Here is a 25,528-nt window from a genome sequence, read left to right on the forward strand (position 1 = left end):
ACCTCCGAATTGATCCTGCTCCAGAGTACAGGCCTCGGTGTAACGCTCAATCCTTAAACGCGAATCCGACCATCACCCCTGGTGAGACAAAACTGTGACTAACAGTGAAGAGCACTTTTTGCCAGTCCTGTCTGGTCCAGTGACGGTGGGTTTGTGCCCATAGGCGACATTGTTGCCGGTGATGTCTGGTGAGGACCTGCCTTACAACAGGCCTACAAGCCCTCAGTCCAGCCTCTCTCAGCCTATTGCGAACAGTCTGAGCACTGATGGAGGGATTGTGCGTTCCTGGTGTAACTCAGGCAGTTGTTGTTGCCATCCTGTACCAGTCCCGCAGGTGTGATGTTCGAATGTACCGATCCTGTGCTGGTGTTACACGTGGTCTGCCACTGCGAGGACGATCAGCTGTCCGTCCTGTAGCGCTGTCTTAGGCGTCTCACAGTACGCACATTGCAATTTATTGCCCTGGCCACATCTGTAGTCCTAATGCCTCATTGCAGCACTTTCACGCAGATGAGCAGGGACCCTGGGCATCTTTCTTTTGGTGTTTTTCAGAGTCAGTAGAAAGGCCTCTTTAGTGTCCTAATTTTTCATAACTGTGACCTTAAATGCCTACGGCATTTACACACACACACACACACACACACACACACACACACACACACACACACACACACACACACACACACACACACACACACACACACAGTACCAGTCAAAAGTTTGGACACACCTACTCAAGGGTTTCTTTATTTTTACTATTTTCTACATTGTAGAATAATAGTGAAGACAAACTATGATATAGCACATATGGAATCACATAGTAACCAAAAAGGTGTTAACCTCTAGCGACGAGCAATCCCGTATCCGGGAGCGTAATCATAGCCTCAAGTGCATTACCGTAACGCAACTTTTCCTATTCATGAAAATCGCAAATGAAATGAAATAAATATATTCAAACACAAGCTTAGCCTTTTGTCAACAACACTGTCATCTCAGATTTTCAAAATACTCTAGACAAGCATTTGTGTAAGTTTATCATGGCATAATGATATGCTAGCTCTGCTGGCAGCAGGCAACATTTTCACAAAAATAAGAAAAGCAACCAAATTAAATAATTTACCTTTGAAGAACTTCAGATGCTTTCACTCAGGAGACTGGGAGTCTGAAGTTCTTCAAAGGTAAATTATTTAATTTGGTTGCTTTTCTTATTTTTGTGAAAATGTTGCCTGCTGCCAGCAGAGCTAGCATATCATTATCGTTAGATAGCAAATGTTCATTTTTTTTTTCAAAAATAATATTTTTGTAGGCGAAAAACATCCCGTTTGTTCATCTGCTTGGCTGAGAAATCGACCGAAAAATACTTCAGCTATAACGCTGAACTTTTTTCAAAATTAACTCCATAATATCGACAGAAACACGGCAAACATTGTTTAGGATCCATCCTCAAGGTGTTTTTAACATATGTATTTGATAATATATTCGTCGAGGCAGTTGGTTTCTCATAAGAAACGATTGGAAAAATGGCTACCTCAGTATTTTACGCAAGGTTTTCTCCGGGAGATACAATGCGACCACTCGCCCTATATGGTCTCTTACAGCCATTCTCCAATGGAAATGCCTAAAAAGACGTCACAATGCTGTAGACACCTTGGGGAAAACGTGGAAAACGTATGCTGACTCCTAGCTCCTTCACAGCCATATAAGGAGTCATTGGCATGAGGCGGTTTCAAAAAATGCGGCACTTCCTGATTGGATTTTTATCTGGGTTTCGCCTGTAACATCAGTTCTGTGGCACTCACAGACAATATCTTTGCAGTTTTGGAAACGTCAGAGTGGTTTCTTTCCAAAGCTGTCAATTATATGCATAGTCAAGCATCTTTTCGTGACAAAATATCTTATTTAAAATGGGAACGTTTTTCATCCAAAAATTAAAAGAGCGCCCCCTATATCCAACTAGTTAAACAAATCCAAATATATTTGAGATTCTTCAAAGTAGCCACCCTTTGCCTTGAAGACAGCTTTACATGCTCTTTGCATTCTCTCAACCAGCTTCATGAGGTAGTAACCTGGAATGCGTTTCAATTAGCAGGTGTGCCTTGTTAAAAGTGAATTTGTGGAATTTCTTTCCTTCATTTATCCAATCAGTTGTGTTGTGACAAGGTAGGGGTGGTATACAGATGATAGCCCAATTTGATAAAAGGCTATGATGAATGGCTCTCATGAGTTTCATCATAGCGCTTGATGGTTATTTCAGTTTTGATGTCTTCACAATTATTCTACAATGTAAAAATAAAGAAAAACCCTGGAATGAGTAGGTGTGTCCAAACTTTTGTGTGTGTGTACACAACAGGCCTACAAGTCCTCAGTATAGCCTCTCTCAGCCTATTGTGGACAGTCTGAGCACTGATGGAGGGATTGTGCGCACACACACACATTTATATTTACACACACACACATAAGTATTTGTTTACCCCTTTTTTCTCACTAATTTCATGGTATCCAATTGGTAGTTAGTCTTGTCCCATCGCTGCAACTACCGTCCTCGAAACACGACCCTGCCAAGCCGCACTGCTTCTTGAAACACTGCTCGCTTAATCCGGAAACCAGACGCAACAATTTGTCTGAGGAAACACCATACTACTGGCGTCCGAAGTCAGCGTGTATGCGCCTGGCCTGCCACAAGGAGTCGCTAGAGCGTGGTGGGACAAGGACATGCCTAAGTTTTTTATATATATATATATATATAACAGAAATACTGCCGATATGACTCATTTTGCGTCAAGTAATACTACATTTAGAAATTGTAATTGCTCAACCGTCGTATGCTTACGCTCACATCTCTCTCTTCTCCCAGAATGCATCGCTCCCTTTGCAACACAGGGACAGGGCAGATATAGGACATGACAATGACATTAATACATGCTGTTACCTAAATCGTTAACTATCGAGATAACTAAGCTTTATGTTTTGAATTTGCTATCTAGTCAGTCTGTCTATCATTATTTATTTTATAGGCTAACCTACCTGCTGCTGCAATGCCTCCGCCTGGACTTTTCATAAACATATGAACCCTGTTTGCTGACCAAAAATGTGCCATAAATCGGCAAATGACTCACTAACTAACAAGGAATTTCAACAAATGTGACTGCACGCGTCTCCGTGATTGAAAGACTGCCAATGCCTCTCAATGCAATAATTCTATTCCGATGAGCTCTTCAGAGATTGAGAGAACAGTGTACAACACATCACATCAAGAGGGTTTTGATCCAATTCTGATAGGACTAATTGTTTGATATTGTGATTTTTTTTTTTTTTACTTGTCCATTCGGGACAACTTCAGACTATATTCTGCTTGCTAGACATATTATTAATATTTGGACTTGTCCCGGACAAGGGGATAAGCATTAATGTCAAGCCCTGATACATCTCTTCCCACACATACCCTGCACTTCAGACATTGAGCAACTGGAGAAACAACATACTGTTAAAAGATTAACCACATGGGAGTTGTGAACGTGTCAGACTCCTTGGAATCCTGGTCAGAATCTCTTACCCTCATAGCTGACCTGGACTGAGTTCACTGAGCTGACCCATATCTTAGGAAACATTGCAGAGACTGTCTGTGTTTGCATGTAAACTGTCTGTGTGTGTGTGTCTGTGTGTTAACTCAGCCCTACATAGACCAGTGTTTACATAACACTATGACTGACAGTCTGGTCAGGGTGTTCCCCAGAGGTCAGTGTTATTACTCCATTGAAATGTGAATCAGCCATACAGACCCTAGTGTCACTTAGCTAGTGTTATGACTTTCTGTTCTCCTAAAAGATGCTGTAAAGGGTGATGGGCGATCACTCACTGCAAGGGTTAACTTGAACCAATCCTGTTCTGCCTCTTGTTTCTTACTGATGGGTTGATTGCTACTGACTGATGACAGATACAATCCATCAACTGAAGCATACCGACAGAAACAGTCAGAGAGCGAGAAAGCGAGTGAAAGAGGGAGGGGGCAATGGTTGATCTGCCTACAAGAGAGAAATTGTGAGAGAGAGAGAGAGAGAGGAGTATTAGAGTAGCGCATTGAGAGAATATCAAAGCATGCATATCCTGGCAGACTTGGAGTCTGGTGGTTCATCTCTCCTGTAGCTCTCTGTGAACTAACAGACGGACATATGGGACGATAGTTAGTCTGTAGCATTCAGACCTTCCAGAGCTCCCTCAGCTCTGTCCTGCGTGGCTGATATTAACTATGGCTTGTCTGAATGTGGAGACCCCCTCCGTCTGCAGGGACCGATTCAGATCAGGTGACTCGCTCGCTCGCTCACTCAGCAGCCTCTTATTACCTTTACTTGTTTGTGGTTCTGGAGTATCAATTTGTTGAGACATAGTGTTTTGGGTAGGGTGTGGTTTAGACCCCTGTATAGGCCAACTGAGTGTATAGGCCAGATACATTAGGAGATACTCCACTTATTCTGTTGTTTCTTCGGTTGTGGCTTTTTTGGCAGTGGCGCATTCAGTGAGACTTGTGATTCAGGGAGCGAGGGGCATTTCCATGTAAAAAGCTCCAATAGCACTAATATGTGAGGTTTATCAAATTTGGTGTCAAATCAAAGCTAAGATTCTATATTTTGGGGAAATTAATCCCTATATACAGTACTAGTCAAAGGTTTGGACACATCTACTCATTCAAGGGTTTTTCTTTATTTTTACTATTTCTACATTGTAGAATAATAGTGAAGACATCGAAACTATGAAATAATACGTATGGAATCATGTAGTAACCAAAAAAGTGTTTAAACAAATCAAATATACTTGTATTTGAGATTCTTCAAAAAGTAGCTATCCTTTGCCTTGACAGCTTTGCACACTCTTGGCATTCTCTCAACCAGCTTCAATGCTTTTCCAACACTCTTGAAGGAGTTCCCACATATGCTGAGCACTTGTTGGCTGCCTTTCCTTCACTCTGCGGTCCAACTCATCCCAAACCAGCTCAATTGGGTTTAGGTCAGGTGATTGTGGAGGCCAGGCCATCTGATGCAGCACTCCATCACTCTCCTTCTTGGTCAAATAGCCTTTACACAGCCTGGAGGTGTGTTGGGTCATTGTTCTGTTGAAAAGCAAAATGATAGTCCCACTAAGCGCAAACCAGGTGGGATGGTGTATCGCTGCAAAATGCTGTGGTAGCCATGCTGGTTAAGTGTGCCTTGGGAACCACACAAGCGGAGATCATCTGTTCACCTACTCTGCGTTTCACAAAGACAGAGCTTGGAACCAAAAATAAAACATTTGGACTCATCAGACCAAAGGACAGATTTCCACCTGTCCAATGTTCATTGCTCGTTTCTTGGCCCAGGCAAGTCTCTTCTTCGTATTGGTGTCCTTTAGTAGTGGTTTCTTTGCAGCAATTTGTCCATGAAGGCCTGATTCACGCAGTCTCCCCTGAACAGTTGATGTGTCTGTTACTTGTAAGAATAAGCAAAGGTTTAGATTTCTGAACAAACAGATGGAAAAGGGGTCTCAGACAACATGTAGCAGAAAAAGTATTTTGAAATACATCAATACACATTAATGTTGAACTAATATCAACACTTAGATTTAGTTTTGGAGCATTTTTTCTGCCTTCTGTAACTTTAAGAAACATTGCCTTGGGCCTTGTAATTCTGCTATCTTTAAGATATTTTCTAATATCTTTCCCTCGTGAGGAGGGAGGACAATGAAAGTTCACAGAAGTACAAGCAAAGGTAGACCTACCATTTAGGTTTGATTTTACTAATAAAAACAATTTGGTTTATGATTTATTAAGTGATTAAAACATGTAATTCTGTTACCAAATCAGTAACAGAATGACCAAAAAAACATTTAACAGAATGACTGCAACTGAATTGGCTACAATGGGAATTCATAGTAGTCACAAACCCACAGTTGGGTCACCTGCTACTGTCCGTCCTTCCACTGGCATACTGTTGTGTTCAGCTCATAACTGTTTTCTTTCTGTCACATGGTCAAATCAAGACTGTTAAACCTCTCCCTCTCTCTCCAGTTAATGTCACCTCTCCCAGCTCTTACTGATACCTAACCATGCTCTTACTAACTGGCTCTTACTAACTGGCTCTTACTAACTGGCTCTTACTAACTGGCTCTTACTAACCGGCTCTTACTAACCTGACACCGAGCAATGCAAAACACTCACCAGAAAACATTTTTGTAACAGAATCCGTTCTATAATGTGGAAAATCAAACTTCTCTTTCGGTGTTGCTGTTAGACAAACTACCGCTGAAAAGCAGCATTTATTTTGACTATCCGGATATACAAAAAATAAGTCATTATTTGAATAGTAAAATCTTTTCAAAATCCCATCCCTACTATACAGTAGAGTCCAGTAAAGCACACGAGTACAGTATCATTTACAGTAGTGTACTGAACTATACTCTGTTTTACTGTACTGTGATGTCCAAACTTATGAAACCTAGACGTCTATGATTGATTGGTTCAGATTTGGTCCGGACCAAATTTGGACTTGTTTGGGGGCTGAGCTCATTAGAATAATAGCTAGTGTGTAGAATTATACCCAAATATGCAAAGGAGGATATTAAATATTTGTACCTTTTTGTGTACCTATTCAGGATACATCATCATGAAGAGAAAAAAATTCACATTTATAAATATGTATTTCTGTATATTACAGATCAGGTAACCTTGATGTCATTCTGTTAATGTAATTTTCTTAACAGGTGTTAATCCACTTCACTTCACCTTCACTTCACTTACTGTAGTTTGATAACCAAAAGATGTGTTGAAACACAAGTTGTCCTGTCATAGCTGACACTCCATTCTTTCTGCAGACATCTTCAAAAATTAATTCGGAGTAGATATTTAAGAGTTTTTGGAAAATGTGGTCACACAAAAATACTGAGGTGGACTTTACGGTCATTCTGTTACCACACATTATACTTCCACTGTACTTTGAGTAAATGTGTTTTTGTAACATTTTCAGTGTAAATTGTTAAAAGTAGTCCTTGTGCATAGAGTTGTATAGTTGAAGTCAGAAGTTTACATAGACTTAGGTTGGAGTCATTAAATCTAGTTTTTCAAACACTCCACACATTTCTTGTTAACTAACTTTAGTTTTGGCAAATCAGTAATTCCACTTTGTGCATGACACAAGTGATTTTTCCAACAGTTCTTTACAGACAGATTATTTCACATATAATTCACTGTATCACAATTCCAGTGGGTCAGAGGTTTACATACACTAAGTTGACTGTGCCTTAAAACAGCTTGGAAAATTCCATAAAATTATGTCATAGCTTTAGAAGCTTCTGATAGGCTAATTGACATCATTTGAGTCAATTGGAGGTGTACCTGTGGATGCATTTCAAGGCCTGCCTTCAAACTCAGTGCCTCTTTGCTTGACAGCATGGGAAAATCAAAAGAAATCAGCCAAAAAATTGTAGACCTCTACAAGTCTGGTTCATCCTTGGGAGAAATTTCCAAACGCCTGAAGGTACCAGGTTCATCTGTACAAAGAATAGTACGCAAGTATAACACCATGGAACCACGCAGCCGTCATACCGCTCAGGAAGGAGACGCGTTCTGTCTCCTGGAGATTAACGTACTTTGGTGCGAAAAGTGCAAATCAATCCCAGAACAACAGCAAAGGACCCTGTGAAGATGCTGGAGGAAACAGGTACAAACGTATCTATATCCACAGTAAAACAAGTCCTATATCGACATAACTTGAAAGGCTGCTCAGCAAGGAAGAAGCCACTGCTCCAAAACCGCCATAAAAAAATCCAGACTACGGTTTGCAATTGCACATGGGGACAAAGATCGTACTTTTGGAGAAATGTCCTCTGGTCTGATTAAATAAAAATAGAACTGTTTGGCCATAATGACCATCGTTATGTTTGGAGGAAAAAGGCGGAGGCTTGCAAGCCGAAGAACACCATCCCAACCGTGAAGCACGGGGGTGGCAGCATCGTGTTTTGGGGGTGCTTTGCTGCAGGAGGGACTGGTGCACTTAATAAACTAGATGGCATCATGAAGAGGGAAATTGATGTGCATATATTGAAGCAACATCTCAAGACATCAGTTAAAGCTTGGTCGCAAATGGGTCTTCCAAATGAAAAATGACCCCAAGCATACTTCCAAAGTTGTGGCAAGATGGCTTAAGGATAACAAAGTCAAGGTATTGGAGTGGCCATCACAAAGCCCTGACCTCAATCCTATAGAAAATGTGTGGGCAGAACTGAAAAAGCGTGTGCGAGCATGGAGGCCTACAAACCTGACTCAGTTACACCAGCTCTGTTAGGAGGAACTTATTGTGAGAAGCTTGTGGAAGGATACCCCAAACGTTTGACCCAAGTTAAACAATTTAAAGGCAATGCTACCAAATACTAATTGAGTGTATGTACACTTCTGACCCACTGGGAATGTGTTGAAAGAAAGCTGAAATAAATCATTCTCGCTACTATTATTCTAACATTTCACATTCTTAAAATAAAGTGGTGATCCTAACTGACCTAAGACAGACAATACATTTTTACTAGGATTAAATGTCAGGAATTGTGGAAAACTGAGTTTAAATGTATTTGGCTAAGGTGTATGTAAACTTCTGACTTCAACTGTATGGTTTGTTAAACTTTGCAATGATTGGTTTTTGTTTGGCTGTCTTTTAAAGTGAAAAATCGTAATCCGTGTCATTCTGTTACTGTGGAATTGCCCAGAGTGGATGGGAGTTTGGTTCTCAGGGTCAGATGAAGTGTCGGTCTGTTTGATCAGAATGACTCCTTGATCACAGGCTACTCAGCATTCTGCTAATGCAATGATGTGTCACATTGGGAGGTTTCGCCACTCTAAATTGTACAACTCAATGATGTTCTGTATTAAGGTAGTAGGGTTGTTTTTGATCTGGGGAATCAATTTGGTTTCTTGGTTGCAGTAATGTTGTTTATTGTAACAGGATGGAAACACAGAGCTGTTATGGTAATCAATGTAGTCAAGTACATTTGAACTTTTTTCGCTGTTAAAAAAAAATAATTCTTGCATGTTTAGCCATTTGAGATAAAATCGCAATTCTCCCTGATTTCTGATCCTGTACAATTTTCCAAAGACCAAAGAATGAAACAGTTTTAAGGAATGACATTATTGTTCAGATAAGGGATTAAAGTGAGACCAGTCACGTTCTTAATGAATGGACGGACTGGGTTAGCGGAGGACATTCCTTTGGTCAATTTTATGTGGTCACACTGCTGGCTAGAGTGGAAACGAGTAGTAGTTGTTGATGGCCGTGGGGGTCCTAACTCCCCTGGTATGTGTCTAGCGGTCTATCAGAACCACAATCTGCTCCAAAACCTCAGTTACTCATGATGACTCCAGACCCTCCGATGCAGGCCGTCTGGTTGTTTACTGAAGGGTCTACCCTTCTCTCTCTCTCTTCTCCAACAGTCCTTCAGCTGAGGCTACAGCAGAGACGTACCCGTGAGCAGCTGGTAGACCAGGGCATAATGCCACGTGAGTATGGGCACTGCCACTTCATAAAGTCATAATGTAATTATCTGTCTTTTGATGAAGCTGACATGTGTTTCTGTCCATGCAGCTCTAAAGAGCCCAGCAGCTTTCCATGAGCAGATACGCAGCCTGGAGAGAGCCCGGGTAAGAGCTCAGCCTTGCAAATACATTCCTTTAATATATTCAGTAACTTCTTACATTGAAATGACTTGACAATGCCCTGACCCCCTGTTCCCTTCCCCAGACTGGGAACTTCCTGAAGCACAAGATTCGCAGCCGACCAGAGAGATCTGAGCTGGTCAGAATGCACATCCTCAAAGAGACTGGGGCAGAGCCCTCCTTGCAGGCCACCCAGATGAAGCTGAAGAGGGCCAGGCTGGCTGACGACCTGAATGAGAAGCTGGCTCAGCGCCCCGGTCCCATGGAACTGGTAGAAAAGAACATTCTGCCTGTAGAACCCAGCATCAAGGAGGCCATCATTGGTGAGGGAGAGGAGAGAGAGAGAGGGGTTGAGAGGAAGATGGTGATATGGAGCCGTATGTATCAAGTCTTAGTGTAGGAGTGCTGATTTATGATCAGTTTTGTCTTTCTGGCTCATAATGAATAAGATTAGATGGACAGTCGAAATCTGATCCTAGATCAGCCCTAAACGGGCCCAGATCACACAATTCTTAGGCCTCTTCATTCACCTTTCTCTCTTTTTAACGTGGCCCTTAGTTAGTGTTCTGTATTAATGTTGACTGTGTTGGTCCCTCAGTAAACTATCCCAAAGCACTGGACGCCTACGGGTTTGAGGAGGACAGCGGGGATGCCCCGTCTCCAGAGCAGCCAGCCAGCCACGAGTCCCAGGCCGCCGCACCCTCCCCTGGGGAACCACGGGCCCTGGAGACCCCCTGTCCACCACCGCTGCCCACCATAACCAACAACCATACCATCCTACAGGTAGGGACTAGGGAGGATCTTTATCCACTCAAATATCCTCTTGAAGGACAATACATACGCTTCATCATACCTAGTGTTGCAAAGGGAGGGTATATTACGGGAAACTTTTATTACCAGTAAACTACCAGAATTTTGGTAGCTTTCAAGGTTTTTGGGAATTGTAAAATTATGTCTAGTGGCTTTTTAGGTTTCTGTAATTAAAATAATCAAATGGCATGATTAAAAAAAATGTATGACACAGCTGTAAAACATAAATATAAACCAGTAACTTATTCAATACCCTTGGTGTCCCATGTAGCTCAGTGGGTAGAGCGTGGCACTTGCAACGCTGTGGGTTTGATTCCCATGGGGGACCAGTATGAAAATGTATGCACTCACTACTGTAAGTTGCTCTGGATAAGAGCATCTGCTCAATTACTAAAATGTAAATGTAATAATGAGTTTTAATAGGAGGGTTTCAGCATGGATCATCCTTTATAATTTTTATACACTTATTTATTTGACTATGTCAATATGACTTTGTTGTAAATGTTTTGGCGCCAAACTAGCAGTTGTGAAAAAAGTTCGTTGAAACGTTGCAGAATTAATTGAAAAATAATGCCATTGTTGCTTTTTTCATTAATTAGGCAGTTTTCTCTTGAACCATATGGTCTAGCCACTAGAAATGCATGGACAATATGGACACAGGTATAAAAAATGAATATTATAAATTGCTGAAGATTCCGTTAACTTTGGTAAATTACTGGTCGCTTTGCGTCCCTAATATATTTTTATTTATTTTACCTTTATTTAAAAATTTTTTCAATTTAAAGTTTTATTAAGTTTTCTTGTTTTTCAATCAACCAACAAAACACATTCCACATTCACAGATGTGACAGGCATAAAAAAATAAAAAGTCAAAAAATATAATAATAACACATTTGAAAAAATAAAAAAAACAATTAAAATGAATGATAAAGTCAAATAAAAACATTTATTTTTCTTAATCTATTTATTTTCCTTGGTGCATATATATATATATATATATATATATATGCATGCATACACACACACACACACACATACATACATACATACATACATACATACATCAAATCAAATCAAATCAAATTTATTTATATAGCCCTTCGTACATCAGCTGATATCTCACATACATACATACATACATACATCAAATCAAATCAAATCAAATCAAATTTATTTATATAGCCCTTCGTACATCAGCTGATATCTCAAAGTGCTGTACAGAAACCCAGCCTAAAACCCCAAACAGCAAGCAATGCAGGTGTAGAAGTACATACATACATACATACATACATACATACATACATACATACATACATACATACATACATACATACATACATACATACATACATACATACATACATGCATACATACATATGCACACGTACTCAAAAACAAAATAAAAACACAAAAAACACAAGAACCTTGATAGTGCTGCTGCAAGTGTTATATTTTACCTTTATTTAACTAAGTCAGTTAAGAACAAATTCTTATTTTCAATGACGGCCTGGGAACAGTGGGTTAACTGCCTTGTTCAGGGGCAGAACGATAACGATAATACCCCTCATTCTTTGTCTACCCCTGAAGGATTGTAATAATTCAGAATTGAGCTAAATAAAATTAACTTGAAACATAGGCTTACCTGTCATGACTGAAATGTTAATGTTTTCCTCTCTTCTTTTTCTGTCACAGCCCTTCCCTGTTGTCACCCAGGCAACAGCAGACTTCCTCAAAGCTCTCTCCACCAATGAGCCACCAGTTAGTCGCCCAGCTCCCGCACCTCAGCCAATCACCACTGTTGCTTCTCAAAAGCCAGGGCCCACCCTAGTGAAAGTAAGCAGGCACATTATTCTGTCTACTGTTTAGTGAAGTAGACTTTCCAGAAATACAAGTTCACATTGAAACAAAAGCTCCGTCTTTGAACTAGCATTGAATCCAAATCGTTGAATAAATAAAGGTGTTTTACATTTTTTAAATCTTTCTGTACTCAAATCTGAATTCAATCATCTTCCAGTTATTGAAAAATACAGTGCTTAAGTCACTTCTAAACACATATTGTCAGAGTTGACCCTGTTCATTAAAACAAGTCTAAGACTAGCCAAACTACTATAACCTGTGAAATGGGAGACAACATACAGCCAATCAGTTGTACTAAAAGACACCAACTGACCTCTCTGCCTAGAGTGTACAGACTGACCGTGTACTCTACCTGGGTTCATTTCTTCAGTTCTTAACTGGATTGTGCCCAGTAGTAAAAACATAACTTTTAACCCAAAAAGGAAATCCTTTTTTAGATGACTGTTGTTTTTATGTCAATGTATTTTAGTTTTTATTTTGTGTAGAGAGCATCTCGTGTCATATTGTTATGCAATTATGTTTTATATAAATAACTTGTAGCTTTGAAGCATGTACATCTGATTTATCTTGGCGTTTCTCCTCCTCTCATCCCACAGCAGAGCCTGCCCAGGCAGCCCGGGGAGAGGAATCGCAGTAAGAAGGGCAAGGAGCCCAAGCCCCGGATCAAGAAGTTAAAGTACCACCAGTACGTCCCCCAGGACCAGAAACAGGAGGCCAGCGAAGCCCCCATGGACTCATCCTACGCCAAGATCCTCCACCAGCAGCAGCTCTTCCTCCAGCTGCAGATCCTCCACCAGCAGCAGCAGCACTATAACTACCACACCATCCTCCCAGCACCCTTAAAGTAGGATATTACTGTAATTTCAGGGACAAAGTATGTTCATAATCACTTCTGACACTCCTAGGGGCAAATCCTAAGTTCTACTTTGTCAATGGGAGACCAAGTGAAAATGTTATTTAAATGGACCGGATCCGTCTACCTGTTGTTCAAACTAAGGTTTACAAGAGAACGTTATGTTAGCTGGAAAGTACCTAAAAAGCAACCCAGCTGTTGTTGTTTCCAATGGCCCAAATGGCAAATGGACAATTAGCTAGTTTCCAATAACAAATCCTCTGTAATGATATTAATAACCTGCAGGATGTTGTCTTAGTGGGAGTCCAAGGCCCATTAGAACTGTGTATGTCAGTTATTGTTGGAACTCTGCATTGTTCCATTTACTGACTGTGTACTGAGGCACCAGGCAGAGGAACCTCCTTAGTTCCCTTCATATTGCTAACACTCTTTCTCTCTCTCTCTCTCTCTCTCCCACATTTCCCTTCTCCCTCCTTCGTCATCTCTCACTCCACCATCTTTACTCTCCCTCCTTCCCCTTGTTTTGCTTCCTCTCTTCCTTCAGGCCTGTAGCTGAGGGTCAGAGCAGCACTGTGAACGGTCTGCCAACCTCTATAGTGGTGTCCCTGCCGCCTGCCGTCACTGTCCCGCCTCCCACCCCTGTCCGCCCAAACAGCCTATCCAACCGCAAGCCTGGCCACCTGCCCCCCAACCTGGAGGACATGAAGGTGGCCGAGTTGAAACTGGAGCTGAAGTGGCGAAGCCTCCCTGTGTCAGGGACCAAGACTGATCTCATTGAGAGGCTGAAGCCTTACCAGGAGAGCACCAGCACCCCAGCTCTGACCCCCGGCCCGAACACCCTTCCATCCTCAGTCCACACGGAGGTCAGCTCATCCCCCGCACTTTTCCTAGCTGCCCATCAGTTGGCACCAGAGAGCATGAGCTCCACACCCCCAGTATCCCCAATCCCCACATACCTCTCCACCTTTAGAGACAACAGAGGGGTGTCCAATCTATTTTGCGACCCCCAGAGGGTTAGTCCCGGTCGTGCAGGCGTGGGGATGTCCCCCCTGAGGCCGGGTGTCCCGGAGGAGAATGACCCGCGGCTCCATGAGAAGGAGCGTCAGATCAAGGAGCTGATGAGGAAGCTGGAGGAGGAGCAGAGGCTAGTGGAGGAGCTGAAGATGCAGCTGGAGGTGGAGAAGATCCAGCTTCTACAGGGACCCTCCACAGACCCTGTCCCCATGATCCAGATCTCCAACAAGGTCAAACTGGAAGACAGGGTCCTCCCTAACTGCTCAGCCATGGTTACTGCAAACATGGCTCCCCAGACTCACCCTCACTCTCTTTCCACTGTGGTGAAGCTGGAGGATGTGCTCTGCAACTCCCAGCCCCCGCACCAGCCCTACCTCACCCCCACCCTGCCCCAGTTCTTTATCAGCCACCAGGGGGCAGTGTCCCAGGTTGTAGGTCAGCCTGGCACCCAGACCCTGCTTGCAGCCCAGGATAGCACTACTCAGATCCTCCTGCCTGTCCTCCAGGCTACGATATCAAATCAAGCCCCAGGCCTGATCCAGGCCTCAGTGCCCCAGGTACACACCACCAAGATGGAGACTCGGCAAGCCTCAACTCAACAGCAGATACTTAATCATAACCACATGCTGCAGGTAAGTCAGATCACACCATGGACCAGTTCCTGGAAAATATGGATCTGAAACCTGCTTGAAATGAGATCTAGTAGAATTGGTGATGAAGTTAAGGTTAACCCCTTATTGTGTGTCTCTCTTCTACAGACTTTCACAGCGTGCAACGGCCCTGGCTCTGGGATGGTGGAGAACCAGACAGGGCCTGACATGCATCCCCAGTGTTTCCTGAGAAGCTCCCCAGATAACAGGCTCTCTCCCCGGGGGGCTTCACCCAACCCCATCCTCTCCAATGGGCCTGTCAACAAGGTACACTTAGGTGTATTATTGGGAAAACATCATCCTCTAGGCTAAATGTGATGCAAAATACACATTGTAAACCATCAACCTTTCCAGTTCCGCTTTCTCCCTCAAATCCTGTTAAATCTTACATTGGTTATATGAGTCGTTGTTATAGACAAGGTAGGCTGTGATGGTTATAGACAATGCAGGCTGTGATGGTTATAGACAAGGCAGGCTGTGATGGTTATAGACAATGCAGGCTGTGGTGGTTATAGACAAGGCAGGCTGTGGTGGTTATAGACAAGGCAGGCTGTGATGTTATAGACAAGGTAGGCTGTGATGGTTATAGACAAGGCAGGCTGTGATGGTTATAGACAAGGCAGGCTGTGGTGGTTATAGACAATGCAGGCTGTGATGGTTATAGACAATGCAGGCTGTGGTGGTTATAGACAAGGCAGGCTGTGGTGGTTATAGACAAGGCAGGCTGTGGTGGTTATAGACAAGGTAGGCTGTGATGGTTATAGACAAGGCAGGCTGTGGTGGTTATAGACAAGGCAGGCTGTGGTGGTTATAGACAAGACAAGGCAGGCTGTGGTGGTTATAGACAAGACAAGGCAGGCTGTGGTGGTTATAGACAAGACAAGGCAGGCTGTGGTGGTTATAGACAAGACAAGGCAGGCTGTGGTGGTTATAGACAAGACAAGGCAGGCTGTGGTGGTTATAGACAAGACAAGGCAGGCTGTGGTGGTTATAGACAAGACAAGGCAGGCTGTGGTGGTTATAGACAAGACAAGGCAGGCTGTGGTGGTTATAGACAAGACATGGCAGGCTGTGGTGGTTATAGACAAGACAAGGCAGGCTGTGGTGGTTATAGACAAGACAAGGCAGGCTGTGGTGGTTATAGACAAGACAAGGCAGGCTGTGGTGGTTATAGACAAGACAAGGCAGGCTGTGTTTGTTCAGTGTTTTTATCTTCCTTCTCTTCCTCCAGTCCCCCTCTCCATCTCCATCCCAGCCCAGTTTCATCCTCCAACCCTCCTCCCTCGTGACCCAGTCCCCCATGACCAGGGAGCCCCCTCGCTACGAGGATGCAGTCATACAGACACGCAACCTGAAGCAGGCCAACAACCTCACACAGGTGAACACACACACTCATACAGTGGTGTAAAGTACTTAAGTAAAAATACTTTCAAGTAGTTTTGGGGGTATCTGTACTTTACTATTTCTATTTTTGAAAACGTTTACTTCACCACTTTCCTAAAGAAAATATTGTACTTTTTACTCCGTACATTTTACCTGACAACCAAAAGTACTCGTTACATTTTGAATGCTTAGCAGGACAGGAAAATGGTCCAATTCACAGACTTACCAAAAGATTTGGCGGACTCACTAAACACACATGCGTTTGTAAATTATGTCTGAGTGTTGTAGTGTTCCCAAGTCTAAAAAAAGGAGGAGTTCGGAATTCGGCCATCAGCTGCATCGAGTACTGCAGTGCATCTCCTCCTCATGGACTGCACCAGATTTGCCAGTTCTTGCTGTGAGATGTCACCCCACTCTTCCTGCAAGTTCCCGGACATTTCTGGGGTGAATGGCCCTAGCCCTTACCCTCCGATCCAACAGGGTCCCAGACGTGCTCAATGGGATTGAGATCCGGGCTCTTCGCTGCCATGGCAGAACATTGACATTCCTGTCTTGCGGAAATCACGCACAGAACGAGCAGTATGGCTGGTGGCATTGTCATGCTGGAGGGTCATGCCAGGATGAGCCTGCAGGAAGGGTACCACATGAGGGAGGAGGATGTCTTCCCTGTAACCTACCACATTGAGATTGCCTGCAATGACAACAAGCTCAGTCTGATGATGCTGTGACACACCGCCCCAGACCATGACGGACCCTCCACCTCCAAATCGATCCCGCTCCAGAGTACAGGCCACGGTGTAACGCTCATTCCTTCGACGATAAACGCAAATCCATCCATTACCCCTGGTGAGACAAAACCGCGACTCGTCAGTGAAGAGCACTTTTTGCCAGTCCTGTCTGGTCCAGCGACGATGGGTTTGTGCCCATAGGCGATGTTGTTGCCAGTGATGACTGGTGAGGACCTGCCTTACAACAGGCCTACAGCCCTCAGTCCAGCCTCTCTCAGCCTATTGCGGACAGTCTGAGCACTGATGGAGGGATTGTACTTTCCTGGTGTAACTCAGGCAATTGTTGTTGCCATCCTGTACCTGTCCCGCAAGTGTGATGTTTGGATGTACCGATCCGGTGCATGTGTTGTTACACGTGGTCTGCCACTGCGAGGACGATCAGCTGTCCGTCCTGTCTCCCTGTAGCGCTGTCTTAGGCATCTCACAGTACGGATATTGCAATTTATTGCCCTGGCCACATCTGCAGTCCTCATGCCTCCTTGCAGCATGCCTAAGGCACGTTCACACAGATGAGCAGGGACTCTGGGTATCTTTCTTTTGATGTTTTTCAGAGTCAGTAGAAAGGCTTCTTTAGTGTCCTAATTTTTCATAACTGTGACCTTAAATGCCTTCGGTCTGTAAGCTGTTAGTGTCTTAACGACCGTTCCACAGGTGCATGTTCATGAATTGTTTATGGTTAATTGAACAAGCATGGGAAACAGCGTTTTAACCCTTTACAATGAGATCTGTGAAGATATTTTGATTTTTACGAATTATATTTGAAAGACAGGGCCCTGAAAAAAGGGACTTTTCTTTTTTTGATGAGTTTAGTATTTTACTGGGTGAATTTCACTTTTACTTGAGTCATTTTCTATTAAGGTATCTTTTACTTTAGTATGATAATTGGGTACTTTTTCCACTACTGCACTCATACAATAACACACACACATTCATAAATATATGAGGTGCTCTCCGAAGTCCTGAGGGAATGTATTGCTATTGGTCACACCTCAGAGACTGTAATGCTATTGGTCATGCATCTTCACCCCCCCTTACCTTATTGTCTCTTTCTCAGGTTTCCACGGCAAATAGCCAGCAGATGGACGACCTATTTGACATCCTGATTCAGAGTGGAGGTGAGAGTTCACAGCATCAGGAAAGGTTTACACCTTTAGCTCCTTGTCCTAACCCTGAAGGGACTGACTTAGTAATGACTATCTGGTCTTTTCATCTCTGTAAACAGTGATAAGGCTGCACTTTCTTTTTCGACATTAACATTAAAGAAGCCTGTGTTTTAATATACAGTGCCTTGCGAAAGTATTCGGCCCCCTTGAACTTTGCGACCTTTTGCCACATTTCAGGCTTCAAACATAAAGATATAAAACTGTATTTTTTTGTGAAGAATCAACAAACTTTTTAACAAATCAAAAACTGAAAAATTGGGCGTGCAAAATTATTCAGCCCCCTTAATCTTGAGCTTACTTGAGACGCAGATGTCCCACCTAGAGCTCTGGAAATGCAAATGCACTACGCTACACGCTAATAGTATTAGTTAAAACGCAAACGTTCATTAAAATACACATGCTTGGTATTGAAATAAAGCTACAGTCATTGTGAATCTAGCCACCGAGTCAGATTTTAAAAATGCTTTTCGGCGAAAGCATGAGAAGCTATTATCTGATAGCATGCAACACCCCAAAAGACCCGTAGGGGATGTAAACAAAAGAATTAGCATAGTCGGCGCTACACAAACCGCACAATAAAATATAAAACATTAATTACCTTTGACCATCTTCTTTCTTTGCACACCTTGATGTCCCATAATCAATACTGGGTCTTTTTTGGATTAAATCGGTCCATGTATAGCCTAGATATCGATCTATGAAGACTGTGTGATAAACGGAAAAAAATAGCGTTTCATAACGTAACGTCATTTTTTAAAAGTTAAAAATTCGACGATAAACTTTCACAAAACACTTCGAAATACCTTTCTAATGCAACTTTAGGTATAACTACACGTTAATAAGCTATAAAAATCATCAGGAGGCGATGTAAATTCGATAGTTGGTCGTGTGGAAAAATGTCCGGAAAAACACAGAGACAATGCCTCGGGTTGGTGGTCGGAGGGAATCGGTTCCCTTTGGTCGGATCTACCAAGAATCAAATCAGAATCAAATGAGGAGACTCTATACATCCTGTGGAAGCTGTAGGTACTGCAAGCTCGGCCTCATTTAATACGGTTCACCTTTAACAATTCCTGGGAGTGGCGCATGGATATTTTTTTCCATCTCCAGTGATCAGATTTTCCTGCGCTTTTCGATGAAACAGTCGTTCTGTTATAGTCACAGCCGTGATTTAAACAGTTTTGGAAACGTCTGAGTGTTTTCTATCCACACATACTAATCATATGCATATACTATATTCCTGGCCTGAGTAGCAGGACGCCAAAATGTTGCGCGATTTTTAACAGAATTTCCGAAAAAGTAGGGGGGGGGCTCGGCCCCCTTGAACTTTGCGACCTTTTGCCACATTTCAGGCTTCAAACATAAAGATATAAAACTGTATTTTTATGTGAAGAATCAACAACAAGTGGGACACAATCATGAAGTGGAACGACATTTATTGGATATTTCAAACTTTTTTAACAAATCAAAAACTGAAAAATTGGGCGTGCAAAATTATTCAGCCCCCTTAAGTTAATACTTTGTAGCGCCACCTTTTGCTGCGATTACAGCTGTAAGTCGCTTGGGGTATGTCTCTATCAGTTTTGCACATCGAGAGATGTGAATGAATTTTTTCCCATTCCTCCTTGCAAAACAGCTTGAGCTCAGTGAGGTTGGATGGAGAGTATTTGTGAACAGCAGTTTTCAGTTCTTTCCACAGATTCTCAATTGGATTCAGGTCTGGACTTTGACTTGGTCATTCTAACACCTGGATATGTTTATTTTTGAAACATTCCATTGTAGATTTTGCTTTATGTTTTGGATCATTGTCTTGTTGGAAGACAAATCTCCGTCCCAGTCTCAGGTCTTTTGCAGACTCCATCAGGTTTTCTTCCAGAATGGTCCTGTATTTGGCTCCATCCATCTTCCCATCAATTTTAACCATCTTCCCTGTCCCTTCCGAAGAAAAGCAGGCCCAAACCATGATGCTGCCACCACCATGTTTGACAGTGGGGATGGTGTGTTCAGGGTGATGAGCTGTGTTGCTTTTACGCCAAACATAACGTTTTGCATTGTTGCCAAAAAGTTCAATTTTGGTTTCATCTGACCAGAGCACCTTCTTCCACATGTTTGGTGTGTCTCCCAGGTGGCTTGTGGCAAACTTTAAACTACACTTTTTATGGATATCTTTAAGAAATGGCTTTCTTCTTGCCACTCTTCCATAAAGGCCAGATTTGTGCAATATACGACTGATTGTTGTCCTATGGACAGAGTCTCCCACCTCAGCTGTAGATCTCTGCAGTTCATCCAGAGTGATCATGGGCCTCTTGGCTGCATCTCTGATCAGTCTTCTCCTTGTATGAGCTGAAAGTTTAGAGGGACGGCCAGGTCTTGGTAGATTTGCAGTGGTCTGATACTCCTTCCATTTCAATATTATCGCTTGCACAGTGCTCCTTGGGATGTTTAAAGCTTGGGAAATCTTTTTGTATCCAAATCCAGCTTTAAACTTCTTCACAACAGTATCTCGGACCTGCCTGGTGTGTTCCTTGTTCTTCATGATGCTCTCTGCGCTTTTAACGGACCTCTGAGACTATCACAGTGCAGGTGCATTTATACGGAGACTTGATTACACACAGGTGGATTGCATTTATCATCATTAGTCATTTAGGTCAACATTGGATCATTCAGAGATCCTCACTGAACTTTGCTGCACTGAAAGTAAAGGGGTTGAATAATTTTGCACGCCCAATTTTTCAGTTTTTGATTTGTTAAAAAAGTTTGAAATATCCAATAAATGTTGTTCCACTTCATGATTGTGTCCCACTTGTTGTTGATTCTTCACAAAAAAATACAGTTTTATATCTTTATGTTTGAAGCCTGAAATGTGGCAAAAGGTCACAAAGTTCAAGGGGGCCGAATACTTTCGCAAGGCACTGTAACTGATGAATTTCTCCCCATCTTCTGTTTTGTCCAGAGATCACTCCATTCATCCAGCAGCCGGACCTTCTGTCTCTCAGCACCAAGACTGTTCCTGTCACAGCCAACATCACTACCCTCCCTGTCAACACCGCCCTGTCCAGGCCTCCTCCACAGATCCAGGTAGCTCCCCCTCCCATCTCGCCCATCGACCCCCTCCATCTCCCAAGCCTGGCCTCCGTGACCTCAGACAAGGTGTTGGAGGCCTTCCTTGAGGGAACCCTGAACGATCTGTCCCCAACCACGGACCCCCGCACCCTGGGTCTGATCGAGGATCTGCAGTCCCAGCTTCTGGATAAACCCTACTCCCCCATGGACACCTCGGAGCTGTCCTTCTGCGACTCCATGTCTCCCCCCTCCTCCCTCAATATGGGCATGTCTGACACAGCCCTGGACAACATGGAGTGGCTGGACCTAACCATGCCACCCAGCCCCGCGGGGGGGCTTACGCCACTGGGGATTCCTTCAGACTTCCTGGATACACACAACCTGCAGCTGCACTGGGACTGATGGAGAGATGGATAAGCACAAGGATGGAGGGGAAAGGAGGAAAAGGATGGAGGGACCGAGAGAAGAGGAGGATAGCAGTGGTTGAGGAAATTAAAAAGGATAGAGGCACTCAACATAAGAAATCCGGACTTGGTTAGTCAGGTTATAGTCCTGGTGCATTTTAAAACTATATTTTTTAATACAAAATTGTCTTGTTTATTTTTTGCTACCATGTCCTAGGATTGGCCAGCCGGTGATGGGGGCATTGGGTGTTGCTTAATAGAGTAGTGGGGCCAGAGCCAAATGAACAAGGATGCAGACATTATGGAAATATCCTGTAAATGATGGAGATATTTCAATCAGAACAAGGTTAGATGTTCCCCCTCCTGTTCAGCCCTCCTGGAGTTTTCATTGGGTTGAACTCCTGACAACTCCTGACAGTCAGCCTGTACGGTGGTCAGCTTGCCTTGCGGTGAACACGTGGATGTGTTAACTTAGCATGCGTTTCACATCAGTCATATTACAGGGTCTTCATCTACAGCAATTTCTCTGTGGACGCATGCTGTTTGGTTATTACAGATCTGTTGTACACAAGCCATGACAGACAGCATAACTGACAGGTGTAAACCTGACAGAGTACAAGGCTGTGTTTAACACTGGTCTTTTATTGCAACATACCTGTATTTGGGGTTTCTGACCCTTCTGATACATATTGTATTGGTTGAGACAGTTGGACTATTTTAAGCAATGAACTGAACTGACGACGAGAACATAATCACTCCTATTGGACAAGGAGGAGTAGTCTCCTCCCACTATGAGCTATGCACTAAGGAGGCGGGGCTTACATCGCCTTCATCTCACAAGGAAATGTGAATCACAGATAACGATTTTGTAGATTTAATGGTTTATTGAAACAATGTTGATCCACTTGTTGGTTATCTCAGTGTACTAGCGCCTTCAGTTCAAGTCTAAGTTGATCCATCTGAATGTAAATGGAGACTTTACATTGTTGGCAGCTTTATCTTCTGAAAGACAACTGATGTATCAGTGGAGAGGGACCAAATATGGTATCACACAGGTACACTACACACAGGTTAATGTGTGTACTTACTGTATGCTAGCCTGGTTCCATCTCTGTTTCTGCTCTTGCCAACTCTGTTACTCATTGTCAAGCCAGATATGTTTGGCATAGCAATGAGTGACAAGAAGGTGGCATGATAGCCTGAGTGCCAGTCTTTTTGTGCCAACTGTATTCTCCCGTGTTTGACATGTTTTAATGTGGCTGCGTGACCTCTGGAGAACAGAGGTGTTATACTTTTCTGTCTGTCCTGAATTCTCAATTCTGTCTGTCAACTTTGTTTCTGTGTGTCAGTGGTTCAGTCTCTGTGTGAGAAAGTATGCATGTGTCTAGAGCTGGGCGAAATGGCCTAAAACCAGGGGCGCAACTTTGGTTTTAGAAGTGGGGGGGGACATAATAATTACTATTATTATTACATTTTTTAATCCAGTCGAATAATCACATTCAAATGATAAAACGGAGGGACAAAAATGCAATTTCAGAATGTGGGGTAGACATGTCTCCCCCATCCCCAGTGAAAGTTGCGCCCCTGCCTAAAACTAATTTCTATTATTTTTCAAACTTATGGCCCAATCTATATCAAAACACATTTTTAAGTTTTCTCTAAGCTTTGTTGTACAATTAAAGGTCAAATACACTACATTTAAAACAGTTACCAATAGTCTAATCAATTCAGAGCTTGGTAAATTATACAGAGGCTGAATATATGCCTTCCACAAACATGAGACCCACTAATATTTACATTATTTTATCAAAATAGTTGTACTTGCTTTTATTGCAATTATCACTGATCTGGATTTCAGGTCTGTCTATAAAAAGGCCCCTTTTGTTACAAATGTAACCATAACCATGCATAATGCACATTCACTAATCATGTAGCAGGCATTATAGAAAATGAACACGGGTCTCATAAACAATCTCTCAAGCACAAGCCCACGTGCTCGTGAGTAGTCAGCTAATATTTCTATTTCAAGTTTAGCCAATTTAGATCTAGTTATAATTTGACAAGTTCTGAATTCAGCTAACAAGTCAAAACCGTTGTAATTGTTATAAACACAACCTGTCCGTCTCCAACTGTTTGAACAGCATAGTAGCCTGTCCACTTTGTTCAGATGTTGAAATCAAGTGGTCTACCTTATTTTGCAGAATGAGAACGAGTTGCCAAATCCTTATATAATTGTTTTATGTGTATTGCATATTTATAAAACACAGACTAAACAGCTAGTATAGCAATCTTTATTTGAGTAAAATGCTGCTAGCGTTACCGTAATGCGTGCGACAAACTGAGCATTCATTTTCCAGAATGAATGTTCATTGTTACATCTGTTTTAGAAGTGTCTTCTCTGGACGAAATTTGAAGAGTTGAAACGGTTCGAAAGGTTTACAACTTCTCTATTACAGTAAAATAGTATCTCCATGTGTTTCGGTGTCCATATGACTGATTTATGTTGGACCAAACCTCAAATGCAAATAACGAGTTGAAACCATTTGACAGAGAAGAAGAAGTGATATCTCATCATTGTTGCTGTGAGTGGTGGCGGGAGGTCCTTGGGAGAAAGAGGTGAAGCGAGAGGCTTCACTCTCGCCAAAATCTATCCAAAATAAGCCCAATGCATTTCTATGCGCTTATTTTGAACCTGAGCTTGTCGCCTGCCTTCCCGCTTTTGCGACAACGACTCCCATTGTTAGGGCTGAGACATGATGATCTCTTCATTATATACAGATCTCTGGTGTAAATGGGAAGGAGCGAACGAGACAAGATCAAAAAGACAACATGAGAAGAAGCGGACATAAATGCTCATAAAAATGAAAAATAAAAATTGATTTAACTCGAATTAATGTTAAAAACAAGAATTCGCTATATGTCTGTCTATAAGTAAGAGTCCCTTATGTCTGTGTGTCTGCATATGTGTGTCAGGGTGTCTTCTTGAATGCACATTTTAATAAGTGTCTGATATCGGGCTATATTTGTCTCTGTCGCTGAGTTGGCTGCAACTCATTTGAGTCCTCTTCATTTCTATGAAGTTGGACGTTCATCAGACAGCACTATCTTTGCCAAGTGAGCACATTTTACAGGCTGAGATTTTAAAAGGTTTGGCTCACAGAACAGCTTTTCTCTGACTGTTCCATCTGTCCTGTTTGGTTATATGGTCAAAACGCATACAGACACCCCCAGTGGTGTGCCCAGCATACAGGGTAAACTACAAGGGACTACGCCGTGGCTTCTGGCATAGCTACCATTTTGTGGATGAATTCTACCATGAAGATGAGGATTATATGTATGATACATTGAAACTAGGGTTGTGTAGTTCTTCTACCTGGCATATCATGCCAAACGAGTTACTGATATTCAGTATCTCAATCCAAATATTATTCTGATCAATATTGTATAGAATTCATACGGTTGTACTGTACAGCACTTTAGAATACCATGGCTTTTATTTTTCTGTCATTGTTCGAACAATCATTCTTATCCAACAAGTCAAACACTAATAATCACCTGTGGGCAGGTAATAATGCCAAATACTGTACACACGGTCTCTGACCATTGGGAACCAAATATTCGTAACGGTGGTTTAGAGCTAGTAAGGAATTATTTGTTTTTCAATTGTTCAATTGTTGCCTAACATCAGTTAATATCTACAGTTGACCAACAAAAATTATCGTATTTCTAAAATGTTACAAAATCATTTTTTTTTTCTGTATATACGCAAGAGGAATATTACTGTAAATTACTGTAAAGATTACTGGCCAATTGTGCGCCGCCCTATGGGACTCCCGATCACGGCCGGTTGTGACACAGCCTGGGAACGAACCAGGG

General features: G+C 42.5%; 1 protein-coding gene across 1 annotated transcript; it reads left to right on the plus strand.

Annotated features, from left to right (window-relative positions):
* The first annotated feature begins 4,114 nt into the window (after positions 1-4,114).
* On the plus strand, positions 4,115-25,229 carry LOC112258889 (myocardin-related transcription factor B-like). Its single transcript, XM_024433536.2, has 12 exons — positions 4,115-4,301; positions 9,446-9,511; positions 9,597-9,652; positions 9,753-9,990; positions 10,266-10,450; positions 12,170-12,310; positions 12,931-13,178; positions 13,732-14,833; positions 14,960-15,118; positions 16,083-16,229; positions 18,077-18,137; positions 21,139-25,229. The coding sequence occupies exons 1-12, from the start codon at positions 4,247-4,249 to the stop codon at positions 21,648-21,650; spliced, it is 2,970 nt and encodes a 989-aa protein (XP_024289304.2). The 5' UTR covers positions 4,115-4,246; the 3' UTR covers positions 21,651-25,229.
* Positions 25,230-25,528: the final 299 nt, after the last annotated feature.

Source organism: Oncorhynchus tshawytscha, linkage group LG01, assembly GCF_018296145.1.
Source record: "Oncorhynchus tshawytscha isolate Ot180627B linkage group LG01, Otsh_v2.0, whole genome shotgun sequence".
In the NCBI taxonomy this organism is placed as follows: Eukaryota; Metazoa; Chordata; class Actinopteri; order Salmoniformes; family Salmonidae; genus Oncorhynchus; species Oncorhynchus tshawytscha.